Raw genomic sequence first — 20,969 nt, 5'->3', positions numbered from 1 at the left:
TAACTTCAAGAAAGAGACAGAATAAATTAGCTGGACACCATAGCATCTTTACATTGCCAAGTAGAAAATAAGTTGAAAGAAAAATTGGGACAAGTAAAATTTTCTTAAAAGCTGAGTTGAAGGAAGCTGTTCAATGCTTTTGCTGACTCCTGTTTTTGTATCTTTTTCTTAATTCAAGTGTCCCCCACTATCCTGGATACTAAACTGGGTCTATGGGGAAAAAAGATGAAACAAAAAACATCCCCGGCCTCAAGGAGAGCTACCCAGAAATTCAAACACATCGTGTTAATCATGCCTAAGAGTTACTTCAAGATAAAAATACACGGGTATAATAAAAGTGTATTGCTTGCTGATAATAACTGTATGTAACTAGGCAATAATTGATTCAGTGAAATATGATATTTAAATATTTAAAAGCTTTACACAGGCTGGGCGGTGGTGGTGCACGCCTTTAATCCCAGTACTTGGGAGTCAGAGCCAGGTGGACCTCTCTGAGTTTGAGGCCAGCCTGGTCTACAGAGTGAGTTCCAGGACAGGCTCCAAAGCTACACAGGGAAACCCTGTCTCAAAAAAGACAGAAAAAAAGCTTTACACGGATCCATGGCCAATATAGCTTATTAAGAATAAAAATTGGGGCTGGTGCCGGGCGGTGGTGGCGCATGCCTTTAATCCCAGCACTCGGGAGGCAGAGCCAGGCGGATCTCTGTGAGTTCGAGGCCAGCCTGGACTACCAAGTGAGTTCCAGGAAAGGCGCAAAGCTACACAGAGAAACCCTGTCTCGAAAAACCAAAAAAAAAAAAAAATTGGGGCTGGAGAGATGGCTCAGAGGTTAAGAACACTGACTGTTCTTCCAGAGGTCCTGAGTTCAATTCCCAGCAACCACATGGTAGCTCACAACCATCTGTAATAAGATCTGGTGCCCTCTTCTGACTTGCAGGAATACATGCAAACAGAACACTGTAAACATAATAAATAAATAAATCTTCAAAAAAAGAAGAATAAAAATTGTAAATCATTCCATGCCCTATTTTTTAATTAAATTATTTTTACTTTGTATTTATTTTCTTGTTTCTTTGTGTATCCTAGACATTAATCCTCTGTCAGATGTATAGCTGGTAAAGATTTTTTTCATTCTGTAGATTGGCTCTTCACTGGCTCGATAATGTCCTTTGCTGTACAGAAACTTTTTAGGTTTGTTTTTTGTTCCATTTATTAATTGTTAGTCTTAATGCCCATGCTACCAGTGTCCTATTCAGAATGTCTTTCCAGTGCCTCTGAGTTGAAGCATATCCCCTGCTTTCTTCTCTAACAGATTCAGGGTATATCGGGACTTTGTGTTGAGGTATTTTATTCATTTAGAGTTCAGTTTTGTGCAGGGTGAGAGATATAAATCTAGTTTCATTCTTTGGTATGTATACATCTGGCTTGCCCAACTTAGACATAAGGTAAATGAAGCTTAGAACAACTTTGAGATTTCATCTTACCCTAGTCAGAATGGCTAAGATCCAAAAAACAAATTATAGCCAATTCTTGTGTGGCTATAGAGAAAGAGGAACACTTACCCATTACTGTCAGAAGTGAACACTGGCACAGACATTTGGGGAACCGTTCAACAAGTTCCTCAAAAACCTAGAAATAAACCTACTGTATGGACCAGCTATACTACTCCTGGGCATATTCACAAAGAATTCTGCATCCTAATGCAGAGATACCTGCTCATTCATATTCACTGTTGCTCTATTTATTATATCCACAAAATGGAAACAGCCCAGATGCCTATCAGTTGATGAATGGATAATGAAATTATGGTACCATAGAATTTTATTCCGCTATAAAGAAAAAATGAAATTAGCAGGTAAATGTTTGGAAATAAACATTCTGAGTGAGGTAATCTAGACCCAGAAAGACAAATGTCACATGGTCTCCCTCCTATATGGATGCTAGCTTTGAGTTTTTAGATATGTGTGCTTAAATTGGAGAATCCTTAAAAGTCAAAAAGCTAGGAAGAGGGCATGAGGGAGGGATGTCAAAGGGCAGAGAGAGCCCGGGTGATGCTAACGGGAATAATGGAACAGGAGGAACCAGGTGGGATGGGGGTGGGAGTGCAAGGGAAAGGACAGAGTATGGAGAGAGATAACTAACACTGAAGACCTTTGAAAAAGCCAGATGGAAACCTACTGGTGAGCAGCTTCATAAACTATGCAAATGCACACATACATAAAAGATTTTAAGTGGTGGTACTCTATAACAGAGAGACAATACCTCTCCCAAACAGCATAGGTTATCTAACAAAAAGCCAGGTGCAGGCTACCTCTTTTCAAGGTGTTGGTCAATGAGATACCATAGCCTGCTAAACTCTATAAGCTATTGCCATGGCCCTTACTTATCTTCCAGAACTCAATAAAAGACTCTGTTTCTGGAAACTCCACATACTTGAGCCATAGAACATGGAGAAAGCAAGCTTCATCCCCATTGGCTAGCTCTCACATGATGAAAGGCACAATAATTGAGAAAAGTAATGAACAATCCTGTCCAGCTGTGAATGGGCTACACTAACAGTTGGCCTGGCAAAATACACACACTGGTGCAATGTGGCATGACTGTTAGAGTAGGAACCAGGCATTTTCCTGATTGAATTTAAGACCCACTTCACAATATGGAATTCATACCTGTTACTGTTAACAGGGCCAAGAGCCTGTAACCAGGAAGTTTACGGGGTGTGTTCCACTGTGAACACCCTGAGCGTTCCTTTGTATAGTACTTAATATTCTTTGTGGAGTTGGTATCCCCTGATGAGCTGAAAAATTTCCAATAGTACGATTTTATGTATAAAGGTAGCCACAGTAAGCTGTACAACATATACTCTAAATCTGTGTCAACAAATACCACTCTAATTACTAGAAGAGCCATTGTAGCTTTGAGAACATAGAACTTGAAAGCTATTTTATAAGATGTTAGAATAACTTAAGGTCTATCATGTCACAATGCGTATGTAAAGCATTTAACACTCTTAAACGAAAACCCTGAATACACTGCCATTCCCTTAGCTCCTCATCTTTGGTTCCTTTCTGTGGCCTCTCTATTTTTATTGGACAGAGTTCCAAAAAAGCTTAGAAATTAATTGAGAGCATAATAATCACAAACAACAGAAAGAAACAATTTACCCTTAAAGTATTAGACCAACCCCGGAAGTGCTGGTTAGAAGAGATTCGCGGCTGTTCGTGGTATGTGCTTTTCTGCTTGTTCCATTTGGATTTAGTGGTGTTTAGGCAGGGGAAAAAACAAATTATCTGTATCTACTCCTAAAATTGACTGATTTCTGGAATTAACCTGTATGTTTGTATGTGTTCTACAATAATTATACAGACACTGGCTAATGGGCAGAGTACAAGCATTCAGTAACTCTCAGAAATGCATTTAAAGTATACTTTTCAGCATCGTTAGCAATCTGTAAGCACAAGAAACTGAAATTGCTACCCCAACTCAAGGGACGGAGCGGCATGGAGATGTTTTAAGGGGGAAGTTGAAGTAAAACATTTATTTACTAGAAGATAATGCTGAATACTCATTAGACCCATAGTATAAGGAAGAAAATTTTATGTTTATATATTTTAGATGCAAATTATTTCATGGCATGGTACAAATTAATTTGTGGTATCTTAAAGATGCCAAAGTACAGTGACACATGTGGTGGAAACTGGAAGTCTGCTTCTGAGTTAGGCCTACTTGAGTTCACAGCCACACTCTGCAAGTCGCTTCCCTCAGGACCTCAGAGCCAATCCCCACCTACAAAGCATGGCTACAGCCACCAGCCCATCCAGGTGGGAGATGGAAATGAATCCGGTCATGTGAGCGAAGTGTTGCACACAGCCCTGGAAAGTGGACTTGTAGTGACAAGTTTTATTATTATCTTAAAATAATATTGATGCCCTGTGTCTTCACTGGGGGAATGATATTACTTGAGATGCCTTCATTTCCCCCTTTAAAGTGTCAGTTATTTTCCCTGAGAAGTGTTGGTGAAGGGGGAGGGGGAGCAGTAGAATGCATGTGACAGGAAAGCAGACGGAGGTCACACTGTACACGCTTTCACCGTGCCCATCTGGGAATTTCCTACTCTCCCACATGCAATGCCACTAAACACACAGCAGAGCCACCAGACTTACTTCCTGGTCCTACTCTCTGTAAGGATGCTAACCACCCGAGGATTTCCAGGAAACCATCCATCAGGGCACAGAAAGGGTTTTTCTTTCAATTTGATGAGTTGAGTCATCAGTGAGTTTTGAAGACACCAATGTTTCTTAATTAAAATGAATGACACCCAAATATGATGCAAACAGGACAATGTATAATTTTAAAACTAAAATTAATTTTGCAATGAACCAAATGGCCTGGCCATTTCCCCCGGGCCTTTTTCCATCCCATGAGATGAAGAGTGTTATCACGATTATATTAGGAGAGAGTTTAAGAAATCCTTACAGTAGAGGAAAATATTTCACCAGTTCCAATATTGGCAAGAATTAACTTCAGTTTTATCTATAGTCTTTAGTCACTCCAAAAGATGCTTCCAGTTATGTTATACAATTTTTCATAGACAGTTCAAAGATTTGCAAGAACAGCAAACAAATTTATTTCTCTGTGTTGTAATTATTTTAATGTGAATACCTAATAAACTATTAAAATACTTTAAAGGACATAAACTTTAAATCTTAAAAAGCCAGCTACAGACTCATGCCCATCTTCTCTGGGATCTACCATGGTTCAATGTCTGACCAACTTCAAAAAGTAAGAGAAATATAAAGGGCAAAGTTGTAAGGGTCTTTCCATGTCCAGAGTCCATCCATAAGTCTATGAAGTAGCCACATTATTTCATAGCATACTATTCATAGAAGGGAGTTGATATTTCTCATACACAGACACCTCAATAGTCTGATATAAAGAATGCAGCAGGTCATCTCCATAATTCTACCCTAAAATGTTAACCATGTGTCTGAAAACCGTTACATCTCTGACTTCCCGGGAACTATTACAGGAAAAAGAATTTCCTTCATAATGAGAATGTAGCCTTTATAGCCATCGTTTATATGCAGCTGACTTAAGGAGGTTACAGTTAAGATCAAAGATTAAAAAAACAACAAAAAAAGAAATATATGCTATTAACCATGAAAAAAAAATGTACATTTTTCAGCTAACCTAACTTGAATTATGACATCCAAAGAAAGGTTCCCTTCAAATGAAGTCACCAAATGACATGGAGCGGCCTCCTTTTTCATTCATTTAGTTCAAAAAGCATCCTTTGATACCTCTCTGTGGTACCTGGAAAGAAGAGTAGTGAAGACCTCCCCAGAGTGTGTTTTTAGAGAATTAACACTTTTAGTTGGAGGTAGTTATATTTTTAATAAATATTTCAATCAGATAAAATCTGATGACCTATTTCAAGCAACTGTTCTCATGGATTTTTTTTTAAGATTTTATTTTTAATTGTGTGCATGGGTGGGATTTTTAAATATATGCATGGATAAGGGTAGAGTAGCCAGAGGCCAAAAGAAGGGGTTGGATTCCCCCTGGAGCAGGAGTTACATATGGTTGTGAGCTGCCTGATATGAGTTCTAGAAAACAAACTCAGGGCCTATGCAAGAGCAGTACATACTGTTAACTGCAAAACCATCCCTCAAGCCTAAAGATTTATTATTTACTTGCCCCCCTCCCCGTGTTCTCATGTTTTTTGAAATAAAGAAAAAATATCAGGATTGCCTTTGGTGAGCTCAACAGTGATACGTAGAGAGATGCTGAATTGCTCTCATGTCCAAACCCCGCCATGATGACAGTGTCTTGATAGACATTTCCCCTCAGGACACCTGAGCTGTCTGTCTTGTTGGCAATCCCCTGTGGTCTCTAAACTTGCCCCCTTTGTCTTGTAGTCCTCCTGTAACCCCAACTAAACTGTTAGTTCTCTAAACACACGGGCTGTGGAGTTCTTTACTACTGTGTCTTTAGTCTCTCAAAGGGAGGTGTCATGACTACTGAATTTAACAAAAGAATGAAAACAGGAAAGTGTCAGCAATCTTTCAGAATTGTGTATGATCCCTTTCTTATTAGTACAAAGAAAGGAAGAAACTGTGTCCCCTCTACAGATGATGTCCCATGACCCAGGCCTCCCCTCCATGAATCAGACCAACCAGGGATGTGATCAGAAACACATCTAGAAACCATGTAAGACACAAGAGATTCTCTTGCTTACCGGGCTGCTGCCACTAACACAAAGGAAGAGCAGACCCCTGGCTTCCTGCCATCCTCATTTCTCTCCCCCAAGGCATCTCTCCTTTCCCCCCCTGCGCTGGTTCCTGAGTTCAGGAGTCCCCACTTTGCCTTCTACTGCTGTGATTAAACACTCTGACCAACAGCAACTTGGGGAAGAGGGGTTTATTTCCTCTAGTAACTCTCAGGTCACAGTCTGTCACTGGGGGAAGTCAGGGCAGGAACTCGAGGCAGGAGCTTGGAGGCAGGAACTGAAGCGAAGACCATAGAGGAATGCTGCCTACTGGCTTTCCCAGCTTTTGCTTTCTTGTACAGCCCAGGACCACTTACCACAGGTGGCACCACCCACAATGAACTGGACCCTTCCACATCAATCATTAATCAAGAAAATGCCCCCATGAACATGCCCACAGCCAGTCTGATGGAGGCTGCTCCTCAACTGGCAATTCCTCTTCCCTGATGATTTGAACTTGTGTCAAACTGGCACAAAACTGACCATCACAAGAGCCATTCTCTCTAGTAGGTGGATTCCCACCGACTATATTCCTAAAATAACCAGTCTACTGATTGTTTTCTCGTAGTACAACTCACTTTAGTTCTTAAAGGTTTTCTTTCTGCCTCCTTTTAATACAGATATTCCTTAAGCCAATATCAACTACAAATTACTTCTCCTGGGTATTCTTCTTGATAAATAGACAGGTGAAAATAAGAGTGAATGTTGAGGAGGACCACAGCTCTCCCAAGCTTGGTCTTCATGTTGCCCCTGATACCTAATCTTCCAGTGTCACCAGTACTCTATGTGCCTGCTTATGCAGTTGGCCTTGGAAAGAAAACAGCTTCCCGCTGGACCCTTGAGATCACCTAGAAAATCTCAGTCAAATTGCTTCTGGGGGACAAATTTATTTTTAAAGGGTAGAAAATAAGAAAAAATGTGGTGTGTTTTTCTTTTATTTTAGCAAAGCCTTTTGAGCTTGTCCACATCAACATTCTTGATGATTTAACAGCATTATTTTTACTTAGACCTGATTTTAAATAAGTCATCAGTTAAATGATAAATACATTTCATAATTATAAAGCTTTCGGCCATCTTTCCCGGGGCTACATGCGGCACCCTGGACTGGAGGGTGAGAGAAGGAAGGCCAGAGCACTCCAGTGTGAGTGCCACATACGTACAGAAAGAGCAGGTGCCCAGTGGGCAGCTAGTGGGACATCTGGGGCATGGAGAGGACAGGAGCCACCGCCCCTGTCACTACTGAAAACCTCAGATGCGTGGCTCGCTGGTCGTTTTCCTGTCAGATTCTGTAAAATTTCACATTTCTAAATATCTTTTGGTCAACTAATGAAACTTGTTCCTTATTGATAAAAAATGGAAATAGCTACATCTTTTGCTGGAACTACTTTTTTGATAAGTAAAATAAAGTTTGTTGTGTGGAGCACACATGATAAGAATTTCTCAGTCACCCCAGAGTCACAGAAGCATTTTAGGTTTCTGTATGAGAAATAATTCTCTATTTTGTAGGTTGCTCAGACATAGCTACAAGCTCCATCATTTCCCATTAGGAAAACAGCTCCATACGGCCGCCTACAGCTCAGGTAGAACTTCTATTCAGACTTCAGTCCCACTGGAAATATCTGGATTTAGCTCTTCATCAGTGTGCAAAATACGATCTTGAAGCAGACTGACATGCAAGCTTCTATATCAGCAAACTGAGCTCCGGTGCTTCTGAAATCACAGGGCAGTTCTGGGCAGCTGTGGGGCTTTTCTTTTTTAATTTGAGACCAACAGTTGAATGATAGGTAGGTTTAGTTCTTGACTACTCCGAAGATGGATCCCAATTTGCTCTCAGGTTTCAAATTAATGAAATTTAAATGTTCTACCAACAGTAAGACTAGAGAGAAGAATTTGGACAAAGGAGTGGTCTGTTGTCCAGTCTGTTTGGAAACCTACATGTATTATTTCCTTGACGTTGGAGCTAACCATAGAGTAACATAAGCTCAGAGAATTCTGCAGGAGACTAATTCAGCGTTATTAACCGAATATTTCCCAGTCAACAAGCCAGAGAAACAGCCTGAGGAAACACCATTAAGATCTCGGGGGACATCAGCGTTCTAAGAAACACACTTTGGGAACACTGCCTTAAGGAAAACATGCAAACTGAGTTGATTGTGAATTTTGTCTCAAATATTTCTGTCAACATTACCCATAATTGCATCTAAAATTCAAATACAAACATAAAATGGGAAATATAATGGAAAATTAAAAATATGCCATTTAAGGAAGTTGAAGCATGGTATTTAAAAATCTTGAAAAAATCTTGAAATAGGTCTACAGATAAGTTCAAATACAGAGTTAAAACTTGGCCAAGAATTACTTACATGTTCAGTGACTTCTCATTTTTAATTTTTAATTTTTTTTTTTTTTTTTTGTGTGTGTGTGTGTGTGTGTGTGTGTGTGTGTGTGTGTGTGTGTGCACGCGCACGCACTTATCCTACAAATGCCTACCAAGTCCGAAAGAAGGTTTTGGAGCTCCTGGAGCTGGAGATATCTGACATGGTGCTGGGAACTGAATTCATGTCCTCTGCACAAGGTGGTGCCTGCTCTTAACTCCTGAGCCACCTCTCCATCCCTGTTCAGTGACCTTTAACACGGCTTTTCAAGCCATGTGCATGGAAGAGGGCTTTCATTTTCAACCTGTTTGGAATGTGGGTAGATCAGTCATCGCCTTGTCTTTTCTCCTGTGTTACATGCCATATGTGACATTTAAATGTAGAGATTCTGTGTTTGCACAGTGATGCTACAGAAGCTACCATACTACCCAAACTATTAGAAAGTGCTGCCTTCATGTTGTGCCTAATCCTGGCCCTGCAGAGGTGACAAGCTTTGAAGAGTCCTTTCAACTAGACTGGAAACATCCTTGGAAGGACCTGTGGTTCTGTCCCCACTGGATTTTCTAAGTTAACCACAGCCTTTTTCAGTCTTTTGCCTGTTGAGTTTATTAGTGTGGCTCTGGGAGAGGAAAGCCTAATTTAGAAGTGTCTGGGTTCACAAAAGCAAGCAGACGTTGATGTCTGTAGCACCCTTGGCCTCCCGTTCCAGCACCTGTCACAATGCAGCTGTGCCATTCGATTAAGCAACCTTCTTCTGTCATGCTACAGGGCTGTCCTCACATTCGTGTCTGGACTGGTTCAGCACATGTTGACGCCATTGAGATTAGTCCAAGTCCAGTGGGCCTAGAACTCCTTGATTCACAATTCAGAGGTCCATTCCTCCAGTCCAGTGGTTGGCCAGTTTAACTCTGAAGCTCTGTAAATGCAAGGGCTCCAAACTTTTCGCAAGCTTCCCTGAGGTTCAGGCTGCACCCCATCCCCCGCCCCTCACCTCCCACCTTCCGCCCCACAAGCAGCAGTTTGCAACCCTAGCTGCGCTTTGGAGTCACTTGAAGACTGTAAGGAATACTGACTTCCTGTCTGCTCCCCTCCTGGGGAGATTCTGATTCAATTGAGCTACAGTTTCCCAAGTACGCTAATGTGATTGCCACAGTGCAGTAGTTCTCAGCCTTGGAAGCATCTCAGAATCATCTAGAGAGCTTTTAAAATTCCTGATGCCCAGACTGCACCCTAGATCAACTTAATGAGAGTCTTTGTGGATGGGATCTGGCATCAGTATTTTTTACAGGTCCCAGATGAATACAATATTCAGCCAAGATTGAGAAATACAAGAGAAAAAAAAGTCTAGAGAAAGCAGCTCCTTCCACATGTCTAAAATCCGCCTTCTTCTACTCCCTCAGGTCAGTCCGGCCTGTGGTTCTCCTAACCCACAGGCTGGAGAGATCTTACACAGCTTAGCCATAGGAAAAAGACGATCAGATCTGGACTAATGCAGAAATAACAGTAACATAGAAATGGTCAGTTTAGGGCTGGAGAGATGGCTCCTTGGTTAAGAGCATGTACTGCTCTTACAGAGGACCTGAGTTCAACTCCTAGCATCCATAGGGGGCAGCTCACAACCCTCCTCTAACACTGTTTCACAAAATCTTACACCTGTATCCTTCACTAGGCATCTGCAGTAATTAATATGCACATACCCACATACAGACACACACATATAACCAAAACTAAGAAAAACATGTATTAAAAACTTGTCATTTTAAGTGAAGAGATGTTAAGAGAACGTATTTGTGATAATGAAGTTTCTAGCATTTAGTAAGTTTCAGATACTTCCCATAACTAAATAGGTTATAATCTGGGGAAAACAATTTAAAATCTGAGTTTTCAGAGTAGCTAACATTTCTAAATCTGCCCCTCAGCAGTTTATATATCCCTAATATTTTAAAGATTTGAAATTCCTTTAATAAGGAATCCCAGTTGCCAGTTCTAGAAGATTCCAACCTGTCAATCATTTCTAGGATTTTGTTTTGTGTGTGTGCTCCATAGAACTACATAAGCATGGTGTAGTCCTTATCCTTTTTTAAAAGGCAGGTGTTGCGTTTATAATTTTGATAGTGTGGGTTGTTCTTTGAGAGACGTTACTGAGAACCCGCTGGACACAAGCACATTTACACTCTCAGTGGTCTAAGATGTGTGTACTGGGGGCACTATAGAGACTAGTGCAGACAGGAACCCACCCAGAGAATTGTTGACAACTGAGTTGCTGAAGGTTCTGTGGCCAAAGTCAAGTCCAACAATGCTGTGTTTATTTGTGTTCCGCCAATTGTGAGGCCACATCCCATCACAGCCTACCAATCCAAAAGCAAATGTTGCCAAGCTATTGGCCAACTTTCAGAACAAATAACCCTTTCTTACTATGTGACCAACAGTGCTCAAAAAGACAGATGAGCTTCCTCCTGGATCAGAGGCTTCTGGTCACCAAGGAGTTCTCCAGAGGAATAGATGGTATTAACTATTGTTGGGAAGACAATATTTTAGTTACTGAACACAGAGAGCAGGAAAGTGATCGTAAGGGGCTGGGTCCTCCGTCCCACATCTGCCTCTTGGAGCAGTTGTCGGGCACCCAGCTCACTGCTGCCATCTCTCACTCAGCACCTCAACTCCCAGCTAAACAGCAGTGTTATTTTTGTCAGGTGTGGAGTGATTGCCTCTGTCTGCTGAGGAGCTGTCTGCTCCAATAGTCATCTAAATCCAGCCTCCGGCCTTGTCTCCAAGGGGACAGTTCTGGCAACAGAAGTGCTTGAAGCATTGGCCATTCATTCCCTCTCCCTCCATGATGCTGCTTACCGATGTTCTCCTTCTGGGCTAACTTCTGCATCTGTTCTTCCTGTTATATTCCAGCTTCATTGTTTTGAAACCTACCGTGGAGCTCACCGAGAGGCCACCAGAGAGAACAGAGAGGAGAGATGTCCCCTCTCTCGCTGCCCTAAGGAGTTCAAACAGTGGTCTGTTCCTCTTGGCGCCTCCTCAATTCCCAAATCCATACAGTTCATCCTTGATGAGCTGTTTGGAGGGTTTGCGTTTCTTTGTTTTCTTTTTGCTGTACCATTGACGTACTCTGATCTAAAGTGGATGTTTTCTGCAAGATAATCTCACATGGGGGAAGACTGAAGTAAAGGCTCCCAACACCACTGAACTGATGTTCCAGTTCCCCGGAAGATTTGCAGCACATGTACTAACACCAGCCCTGCCACTCCTCCCTGCTCTCGGCACACCTATCCCAGTCCAGCACCTTCAGGAAGCAGGGTGTGACACACCCAGATCTTTCACCTTTTCCCACAGTGCCAGTCCATATCTATCGATGTTTTATAAAGCATATTCCCAGGGGGTAAATATGTGGTTCAGTGGGTAGCAAGCGTGCCTAGCATGTGTAGGACCCCAGGGTGCCATGCTTCACTGGGCAAGCAAGCAGCCTGCCAAGTCGTACTCATATCCTCAGGTCGTGTTTCCTTTCACTCAAACGAAAGCTATGAGGGTGGCTAGCGGAAAGAAAAGGGAAACCAACGCCACTGTAAAGGGCCTCCGAAGAAGTTCAAGGACCTGCTTAGAAATGGAAGGCATCAGGACAGGAGGAGTCATCTGGCGTTTCATTTTGAGCTTTATTCCTCTCTGAATTCTGCTGATTTGAGTCCAGTTTCTTCTAACTGTCATTCCGATGACAGCAGGAGGGACCCTTCTGTGTTGGATCAGTGAGTGACTCTGAGGACTGTGAAAGCGTCCCCAGTGTTTGTGATTGTCCTGTTTGGTTGATGGAAACAAACCCAGCTGCCCACACTACTTGCACCTGTATCCCTCCATTCAGGAGCGTCAACCTCACAGGTCTGTTCGCTTGTGTTCATTCTTAGAACGAGCAAGGCTGTCTCAACCGACGGGCAAAGCTTATCAGAATCTTTTCTGAATAAATTACTCTCCTTTATTCTTCCATCTCTTGGGATTTCCTACACACAAAAGTGCCTTCACATCTGTCTGACTTTGGAGAAACCTTATCTTGTCCTTTTCAGTGGGATAGCAGGACAATGACAACCACTTTACAGTTCAGTGGAAAGATGCTGGTGAGGTGTTCTCTTCCTAGGAGATTTTACTGTCTTGAGAAAGTATATAAATTTAGACTATTAAAAAGCTTGTAAGTGGAAGTTATTTGCATAAACTATGTCAAGTCTTTTTGAGTACAGAGGTACTGTGATGTGGGGTGAGACTTTTGTCTTTCTTATTGCTGTAGACTTAGTGTTAGAGGAAAGGGATTTGCCAAATAGGCTTTAGGGCTGTTCAGGGTTAATACCAAACCATGTTTCAAAAGATGAAGTCATTTTATCACATTGCAAATGTATTCGTGAATTCAAGGAATTTAACACAAACAATAAAATTTACGTATATGGATGTGTTCCTATTGTAACTACTTTACTCTCAAGTAATTGTACATACTTATTTTCACTGAATTTTACCTCCCATTATTTTTTACCTTTTTCATGAGTCAATAAAAAGCATCCAAAGGAATTAGTCATTGAGCAGAAGAAGCTTACAATCCTGCTATGATAACTTTGTTATGAAATTTGAAATTAGCCCTAGCTGCATGGCTTATTGTGGAGAGATAATAAGCACTTTTATCTCATTCTTTGGGTGACAATCGTGTAAAGGGTGGTTAGGTTTCTTTACACTGTATAGTACCTTCCCTGATTTAGAACAAAATAGACTGTGAGAATGAGAAAGTGTTTTGAAAAATACACCCATGTTTACAGGGAGAAGTTTGGAAAAACTAAAGAATTGTCCCCAAAGACAGGGACTGAACTTGTGCTGTAACTGCCCCTTCGATTCTGACCTTCTTTCTACCAGATTCTATCATTCATGATAAAGCTCACTGTCTTTCAAATAAAACGAGAAAGCCAAATTCGATGGCTCACATAGACGTGGCTATCAGCAAAACCTCCCCCAGTGGTCCTTTGTTAGCTGAATTCCATAGAACTAGTCTTCCAGAGCTGGTATGTTCCTTTACTCACAGTTTGCGTCGGTTACAGCTTAAATGGAAGCCCGTCATTTTCATATTGGAAACAGACTCACCAAACTCTGACTTATTGGTCAATGAGTTTAGAGCCCAAAGGCTATTTCAGGAACAGATAAGAAAAGCCTGGAGTGACCCTGTCACGGACACTCAGCTACACTATTGTCTCCATGTGTCCTTTTTCATTTATAATGCCACACATATTATCAAACACAGTGTCAACACTGTCCCCGTATTAGTAATGCTGACAAACCTATTTTCATTTGTGAGTTTTAAATGCTTAACTTAAATGTTGAGTGTGTGTTCTGCTGAATTTAATACTACTGAAATTAGTTAGTAGTTGGAATCATTCAATGAAAACTCAAGCCCTGACATTTTAAGGGGAAAGAGCAACTGGGTCTTGGGGGGAAAGTGGGGTGCTCTAGTTATAGGTCTCAGACATACTTCTCCCTAACTTACTTCTACTTCCTCATATTTGTGTTCCTCTTAAAGCAACATAGAACTTACATGTCAGAGACCCTTGAGAAGGAAGCTGTTAGAAAGATCTGTTGTCTGCTTGGTGGGGGGTCAAAGACTCTAACACAAACTCATTAGACTAAGGACAGCTAAGGGCATTACAGACTCCCTTCTGTTTTAGAAACGCACAGTTGATGGTGCTCAGAAAGCAGATTCTTAACCGGTTTGCACCTTGACAAAGTTCTTTCAAAGGCGACACACCTAACAAAGACAGATACACTCTCTGTTCCTCAAACTAGTGGCTGGTGGTTTGGTGAAGTCCTACTGAGAAGTGTGTGCAAACTTCTACCGAGGGTGTTAGGAAAACAATCGCATGTCAGCCTGAGTACTGTCTGTGAAATGTCTTCTTACTAAAGAGCATGTTAGATTCAGGCCACAGTGTAAGTAGTTCCCACTGGCTTGTGCTGTCAGTTCCAGCCATAAGGTGAGTACACCTGCCCTGTTCTCACAGATACCTTGGAGACTTAGTACAAAAATCTCAATGTAGAAAAATTAGGACTTAACATTACATTGTTTTCCCCTCCTAAGAAAGGAGACCATGCCATCAAAAAGTGAACCTTAAACCAAGCGTAAAGATCCAAGCAGGGCTGTAATAAAGTCGTCACTTACTGTAGCTGTTCTTCATCTCCTGGGTCCCTTTCACTTTGCCTCGTTTGTCAATCCTCAGATACCACTGTGTGCGGCAGAACAGTCTCCTCACCCTTATATCCCCTCCTTCCATGTAATCATAACTTCTTGTGTGTCGCTCGGGGCTAGAACAGTTCACATTCGTAGCCGTTTGCTCTGGACTCATGTCATTGCATGCTAGAGATAGAGTGCCCACTAGACAGACAAGCTGGAAGCATGACCTGCAGAGCCGAGTTGGCAGGATCCATGTCAGTATCCATTTGCGCATTATAGTGTAGTGCTCCGGGTGTTCATGAATAACATAATGAGACTTGAATCTTGAGTTGATTGCTACTCCTAGGTCATGGGCCTCCTCCTGTCTGTGAACTGTAGCTTGATTTAAGAAAAGGTAGTCACTCTTTCCAAACTGGTAAGCTTATCTTTTAGCTTCTGATACCAATAACGGGATTCCTCCTTCAGTGACACAGTTGATAGATGTATCCTTATAAAAACAGGTTGCAACAAGGTCAGTTGCTGTAGTGCCGTTTGCTACTTGACTTCTGTTCACAATGAGAGATTAAGAATGGGGAGGAGAGGAGAGAGGAAGAGAAAAAGTTGTTCATATAAATTTCAGTGGGTAAGTAGTATGACATACAGTGTAGTTAAGCGTTGAAGGCACACTTAAGACACTTTCCACAGAGGGTGTTAGCATCTTTACCACTCTGCATGAAGATTCAAAAGAGCTGTGCATTAATGGAGAGACATCACAATAAAACTGCACCATTCATTCCAATTGCTGTCTTGTTAAGAGCGCCCTGTACTTAGAGCTATTGACTTAACTTGAGTTTTACAGCCACTCTCGATAAAGTAGAAATGTTGTCCCTGGATTTCATTAGTATATGCTTTTACATTTGTGCTTAATAATTATCTTCCCCTAAACTGCCCATATTTTTCAAGTTAAGTGTCGGGATCGCTCTGGAGAGCTTCCAGCTTCCTTTACCATACATACTAGAGCACAATTTCTGTAGATATTTACACGGTCCAAAAGTCTTTTCCCCTCAGTACAGTAACCACAGAAAGAGAAAACCTTTCAGAAAAGATTGAGCATTGTTTTAAAGACGAATAACAGTAACTTACTTGTTCTGTTTAGAACAGCTGGGTACACAAGAGTTCCGTGTCTGCTGTCTGCCTCCTGCAACTTGAGCCTTTCTACTGTAGCTACAAACTATTTCTCAGCTGAGAAATCCTCCAGCAGAATCATAATTGTTTCCATAAATCAACAGGCAAAAGGATTTTCTCCGTGTGTGAGCGCGTGCGCTTGTGTGTGTGCATGGAGCCTTTTATTCAGAGATTTTCAATAAATACCTTTGCTGACCTCATTGGAAGCAATTAAAACTTAACCAGTGAGCTGTTTGTTGAATAAAACAGCAGGGATAGAAGGAGGCTTGTGTAATGTTGAGTGGTCATAAGGGGGAGCTATGAACACGGCTTATGTTTAAATCTACAAGTGGGCATCCACTCCGTGGAAACAGACCTCAGTTACAAGGAGAAAAGGAAATAAATGTTAGACTTTTAAAACACAGCAGTTGTACAGACTTTGAAAACATTTCCTAGAACATGTATAGCAGCTTTTTAATAGTTAGATGATCTTTGCAATACATTTTTTTAGTATTATTCTCTCATATATTACATCCAGACTGCAATTCCCTCTCCCTCCCCTCCCCCAATTCTCTCTGCCCATCTCCCCGTCCCTCAGATCCATGTCCCCTCCATCTCCCCTCAGAAAAAAGCAGGCCTCCCAGGGATGTCAACCAAACAAGGCATAACATACTACAATCAGACCAGGTACATACCATCACATCAAGGCTGGACGAGGCGACCCAAGAGGAGGAAAAGAGTTCCATAAATAGACAAAGGAGTCAGAGACAGCCCCCGCTCCCACTGTTAGGAATCCCCTAAGAACACCAAGCTACTTATCCATAACATATATGCAGAAGACCCATACAGGCATACAGGGACCCACACAGGCTCCCTGATCTTACATGGTTTTTGTTACCGTTGTTTGATTTTGGGGAGTTTTGGGGCAGGCGAGGTGCAAGGGGGATAGTCCTTCATACTCAGTGTGCTAGAGCAACCCACCACTCAGGGTCTGAAAGCAGGTTTTCCTAGGCAAGCAAGGACATATCTTTTCACAGGTACTGCACCACTGTGTGTTCGTCCTTAGGCTGAGAAGACCCGGTTTCTTACTGGATTGGGATTCTAACAAAGAGTGTGTGTGGCCCTGGACCAGTCACTTGGTCTCCCTGTGGCTCAGCTGCTGCTTCAGTTGTCAAATCAATGACCGTGTCTAATCAGACTGGTGCTGCTCTGTCATTTTAACATCCTGTGTCTTGTGATTTATTAATACTGATGGCTCACAGAAGCAAAGGGACACATGATTAGTAAAACTATTATTCTTTTAGAAAAATGGTTTTGCCTTGGTGTTTGACTTGTGCTCCTTGAGAGCAATATCATAACAAATAACTGATAAATCCAGGAATAGAATTATAAGGTCATTAACTAATGGATATAAGAGAGCCCTTTTGCTTTCCAAAATGAGTTCTTGCCTATCCTGTACTGAGCAAGACTGTATTTTATATTTAGTATGAAGCCATTGTACCATCAGTCTAAATGAGTATTTAAGAATACATGTATTAAAATTCTCTTTTCCACTTATCCCCATCACACACACACACACACACACACACACACACACACACACACACAAGCACAACTTTACATTTAACAGACACTACCACCAGGTGGTGCAGGTAGGCCAAACAGAAACCGAGAACTAAGTTGAAACAATTGAATGAGTTTGTGCTCCCCTTTTTGACTGTGCTTGTAGGGGAAAGCGTCAACAGCACAGCCTGTTTCAAACATACCTAGCTGTCTTTGGTTCATGAAATATTGAAGCACCAGGTTTTCAAAGCAGAGGAGGACGCACTGTCCTACAGCTGCATCTATTGAAAGCTAGAGGGCTCAGAACATCCCATCATGGTTTGCTCATGGAGGAAGAGGGAAGGAAAAAAGATATGATGCTGTTCTTGTCTTTTTAGCAATACCCCACAAAAGAAAATCTGGGAGGACTAACAGTGAGTGGATTCAGAATTCCTAAGAGTTCCCGTTCCCTCCAGAGAAATGAAAGCTTTGCGATCAGTTCTCAGTGCATACTGCAGAATGCTCAACCTCTCCTTAAAATGTGCTGCACAGGAGTGAGTACCTGCAATCTTGTTGAAAACAAGTTATAAAATTATTATCCAAGTAGCCACTGAGCAAGTTGATATCAGGCAGGGAATTATATGGGTGGTTTAAATTCCTTTTGAAGTTATTGATTCATTTCCTTATTGGAGAATAATCCGTTCAAGATGGGCCCACGATGGGGTGGGAAATTTCTCTCTTGTCCTTGCTAGTCTTCCTTGTTGGAAATGGTTCTCAATGAGCTGCTAGTCCAGTTATCTCTAGCAGGGCCACTCTCATTGTGTCTCTGAATTACACAGTGGCCGTCATCTTCTGCTCTTACTGTGATACACACATGCAGCCATGGAGAAGCACAGAGCGCTCTGAAGACTCTGTTCTTCACTATTTCCAGATAGAGGTAGCTTCATCCTTAGTTGAAAATTTCTCCATCTTATGCATTTAAATCTCCGAGAAAAGTATCTGTGTCCATTTTCAAATATTTACTTTTAAGATGTCGTTAGAGGTGAATGTTAGCACCTGAAAAGCTTCAAACAGAAATGGTATCTTATACTTGTCCCATGTGCTTTGGGAATAAAATACAATTAGAAATTTAGAGAAATTCTTCCATGCAGCCAATCACTGTATCAACCATCTACCTCTTCCTAGCAATCTTCATTATAGTCTTCATTCTGTGAACAGATAAATGATAGAAACTTTGACTTGTGGAATTTTATGTTTTAATTTCCAATTTCTTCACGCTTATACACATAAGCTATACACATATATACAGGTGGTCTTTACTTTATATCCCACCCTTTTACATACATAGAAGTATTATGACACACATACATTGTTTTGCATGTTGCTTTTATTTGCACTTAGTAAAAATACAAAATTCCCAAATCAGAGTTTAGAAAACTCACTCGTTTTCTACAGCTGCATGCCAGTCCATTGGATGCGTATATCTCAATGTATCCAACCAACCTCTGTAAACATTTTTACCCATGTATTTTACTGTAGAAATATTATAATGAATGCAGTTATAAATATGCTATTTTATGGCATACAAATATAGCTGTAAGGGTCAGTTTCCAAAAGCTGTCTAGATATCTGTATTCCAGTCCTATGTAGGATAGGGACTCTTGAAACTGGGACTAGGTTGATTTATTCTTATAAATATGACTAAATATGCTGTGCTGTACATCTGACACTGGTTCCAAACACCATCCCTTCCACGTTCCTATGGCTAACCCCACACTAGGAATTTGCCTTCATCATTTCCTGTGTGGTTTCAATACATAAATTCAGCCTTGACTCTGGATCATACTGTGCAACCAGTCTTACTTATCAAACTGATTCATCCATTGAACAAATATTTATCCAATAGCTCTGTGCTGCCAGATGCTGGGTTAGCCCTCTGAAGACACAATGGTGAGTATTTTGGAAGTGATCTCTGCCCTTCCAGAGTGTGCATTCCAGGGAGAGGACAGCATAAACAAGGGGATCTGGGGATGGTACCGGGCGGGGAAGCCAAGATCTTACATTCCAAGACCCAAAAGAAGGACCATGCTAACGTTCAGAAGCGAGAGCCCAAGCAGAAGGAGAAGCGTGAAGCTGAACAGGCAGACGGGATTTGACGTTAGAAACTGTGTACGCTGCAGGAGGAACTTGGGCTCATTTGAAAAAGACGAGAACACAGGAAGACAGACCTGTCTTTCCAAACATGATGGGCCTGGTCAAAGACAGTAATTTAAACTTAGAAGAAAAGCCATGATGGAGCAATCCTGAGGTCCTTGATCATGTAAACAGCTCGCTTGCCCTTGGCATGATGCCGTAACATTTAAACACTAACTGCTCATAAGATGCAAAGTGTGAGTCATACATTCAGCATTGCGGTGTGCCTGTGACTCAACTTATAAATATCTCAGTTTACAAACGCCATTTGAGTCTCTGTATTCCTGAGTCTATAACAACATTGCTTCATTTCATTCTGTATTTATAAAGCTCCCTGAAATGCTAATCTAAGTTTAAAATCCTTCAAATTATGTTATGAATTTACTAAATTGTAATCTGACTTTAACCCTAAAGCAAGATCTACTTGGGACTAGTGGGCTATTGTTTGGACAGTTGCAATTTCAGTATCATTAAGGCACATGGATGCCTTGTTCTTGGTGGCCTTGATTCTCCAGTCCTTAAGCTAAACTTGAGAAATGTCCTCCTTGACTCCAGCTGTCCAGTGCTGCCTGACTTTGACAAAGCAGTGTGCTAACAGAGGGTGTTTGCAATGGGGCTTATTACATTATTGTATAAATTATCATTCTTAGGTTCCATATTAGTCATCTACATAGCAATGCAACAAAATTTGGGGTAAAGCTAGTAAAAACTTTTTTTATATGTTTTGTAGATGTCAATGTGTCAGAAAAATGGTTTAATTTTTATTTCATTAGTTTTATAACTATGACTGGTCAGTACTGAGTGAACTTTTAAAAGTGGGGTACAGGTAATTTTCCAAAGAAAGACAGGCAGAATGCTGTAGGGAAACCTGTCTTCTGTTGAGGAACCCTGGGACCAGGACACCACAGCATACTGATCCCTTTGAACAGAGGACACTGTTCAAAGAACTGCAGGCAGAGACTCTTTCTGGGAAATTAATCCTTCAAAGGAAACTCTCTGGTGAGGAGTTCCCTCCAGAGAATTGTTACCAGTCAGAGAGGAGGGGCTGATACCACAGCCGCACCCTTTCTGACCTTTGCTTGGAGACAGAGTTTCCTTTCCTAAAGAGTTTTCAGTCTGTGTACAAGACACCTACGCTGACCACATGCTTCCCCACCGAATTATCCGTAAACCCCGGGAAAGCCTCAGGCCTCCATGCCTGCCTGTACTTCAGGAAGCTACACAAGCTTCCTGTCTGTACTTCAGGATGCCACAC

The 20,969-nt window shown here is 41.5% G+C and overlaps 3 protein-coding genes across 3 annotated transcripts in view; 1 reads left to right on the top strand and 2 right to left on the bottom strand.

Moving 5' to 3' along the window:
* The window catches only part of Fgf7 (fibroblast growth factor 7), a 52,945-nt gene extending 37,822 nt beyond the window's left edge, over positions 1-15,123 (bottom strand). Inside the window, exon 1 of the mRNA XM_052724910.1 lies at positions 14,825-15,123. Within this exon, the coding sequence (XP_052580870.1) occupies positions 14,825-15,110 (286 nt within the window). The 5' untranslated portion in view covers positions 15,111-15,123. The remainder of the gene's footprint in view (positions 1-14,824) is intronic.
* The window catches only part of Fam227b (family with sequence similarity 227 member B), a 176,490-nt gene that overhangs the window by 99,764 nt on the left and 55,757 nt on the right, over positions 1-20,969 (top strand). The window lies entirely within an intron of this gene.
* Galk2 (galactokinase 2) overlaps positions 18,620-20,969 on the bottom strand; it is a 175,554-nt gene continuing 173,204 nt past the window's right edge. Inside the window, exon 11 of the transcript XR_008215144.1 lies at positions 18,620-18,729. The gene's annotated coding sequence lies outside the window, so the exon portion shown is untranslated. The remainder of the gene's footprint in view (positions 18,730-20,969) is intronic.

This window comes from Peromyscus californicus, unplaced genomic scaffold, assembly GCF_007827085.1.
Source record: "Peromyscus californicus insignis strain IS unplaced genomic scaffold, ASM782708v3 Scaffold_7__1_contigs__length_154581171, whole genome shotgun sequence".
In the NCBI taxonomy this organism is placed as follows: domain Eukaryota; kingdom Metazoa; phylum Chordata; class Mammalia; order Rodentia; family Cricetidae; genus Peromyscus; species Peromyscus californicus.
This window is presented reverse-complemented; position numbering and strand designations above follow the sequence as displayed.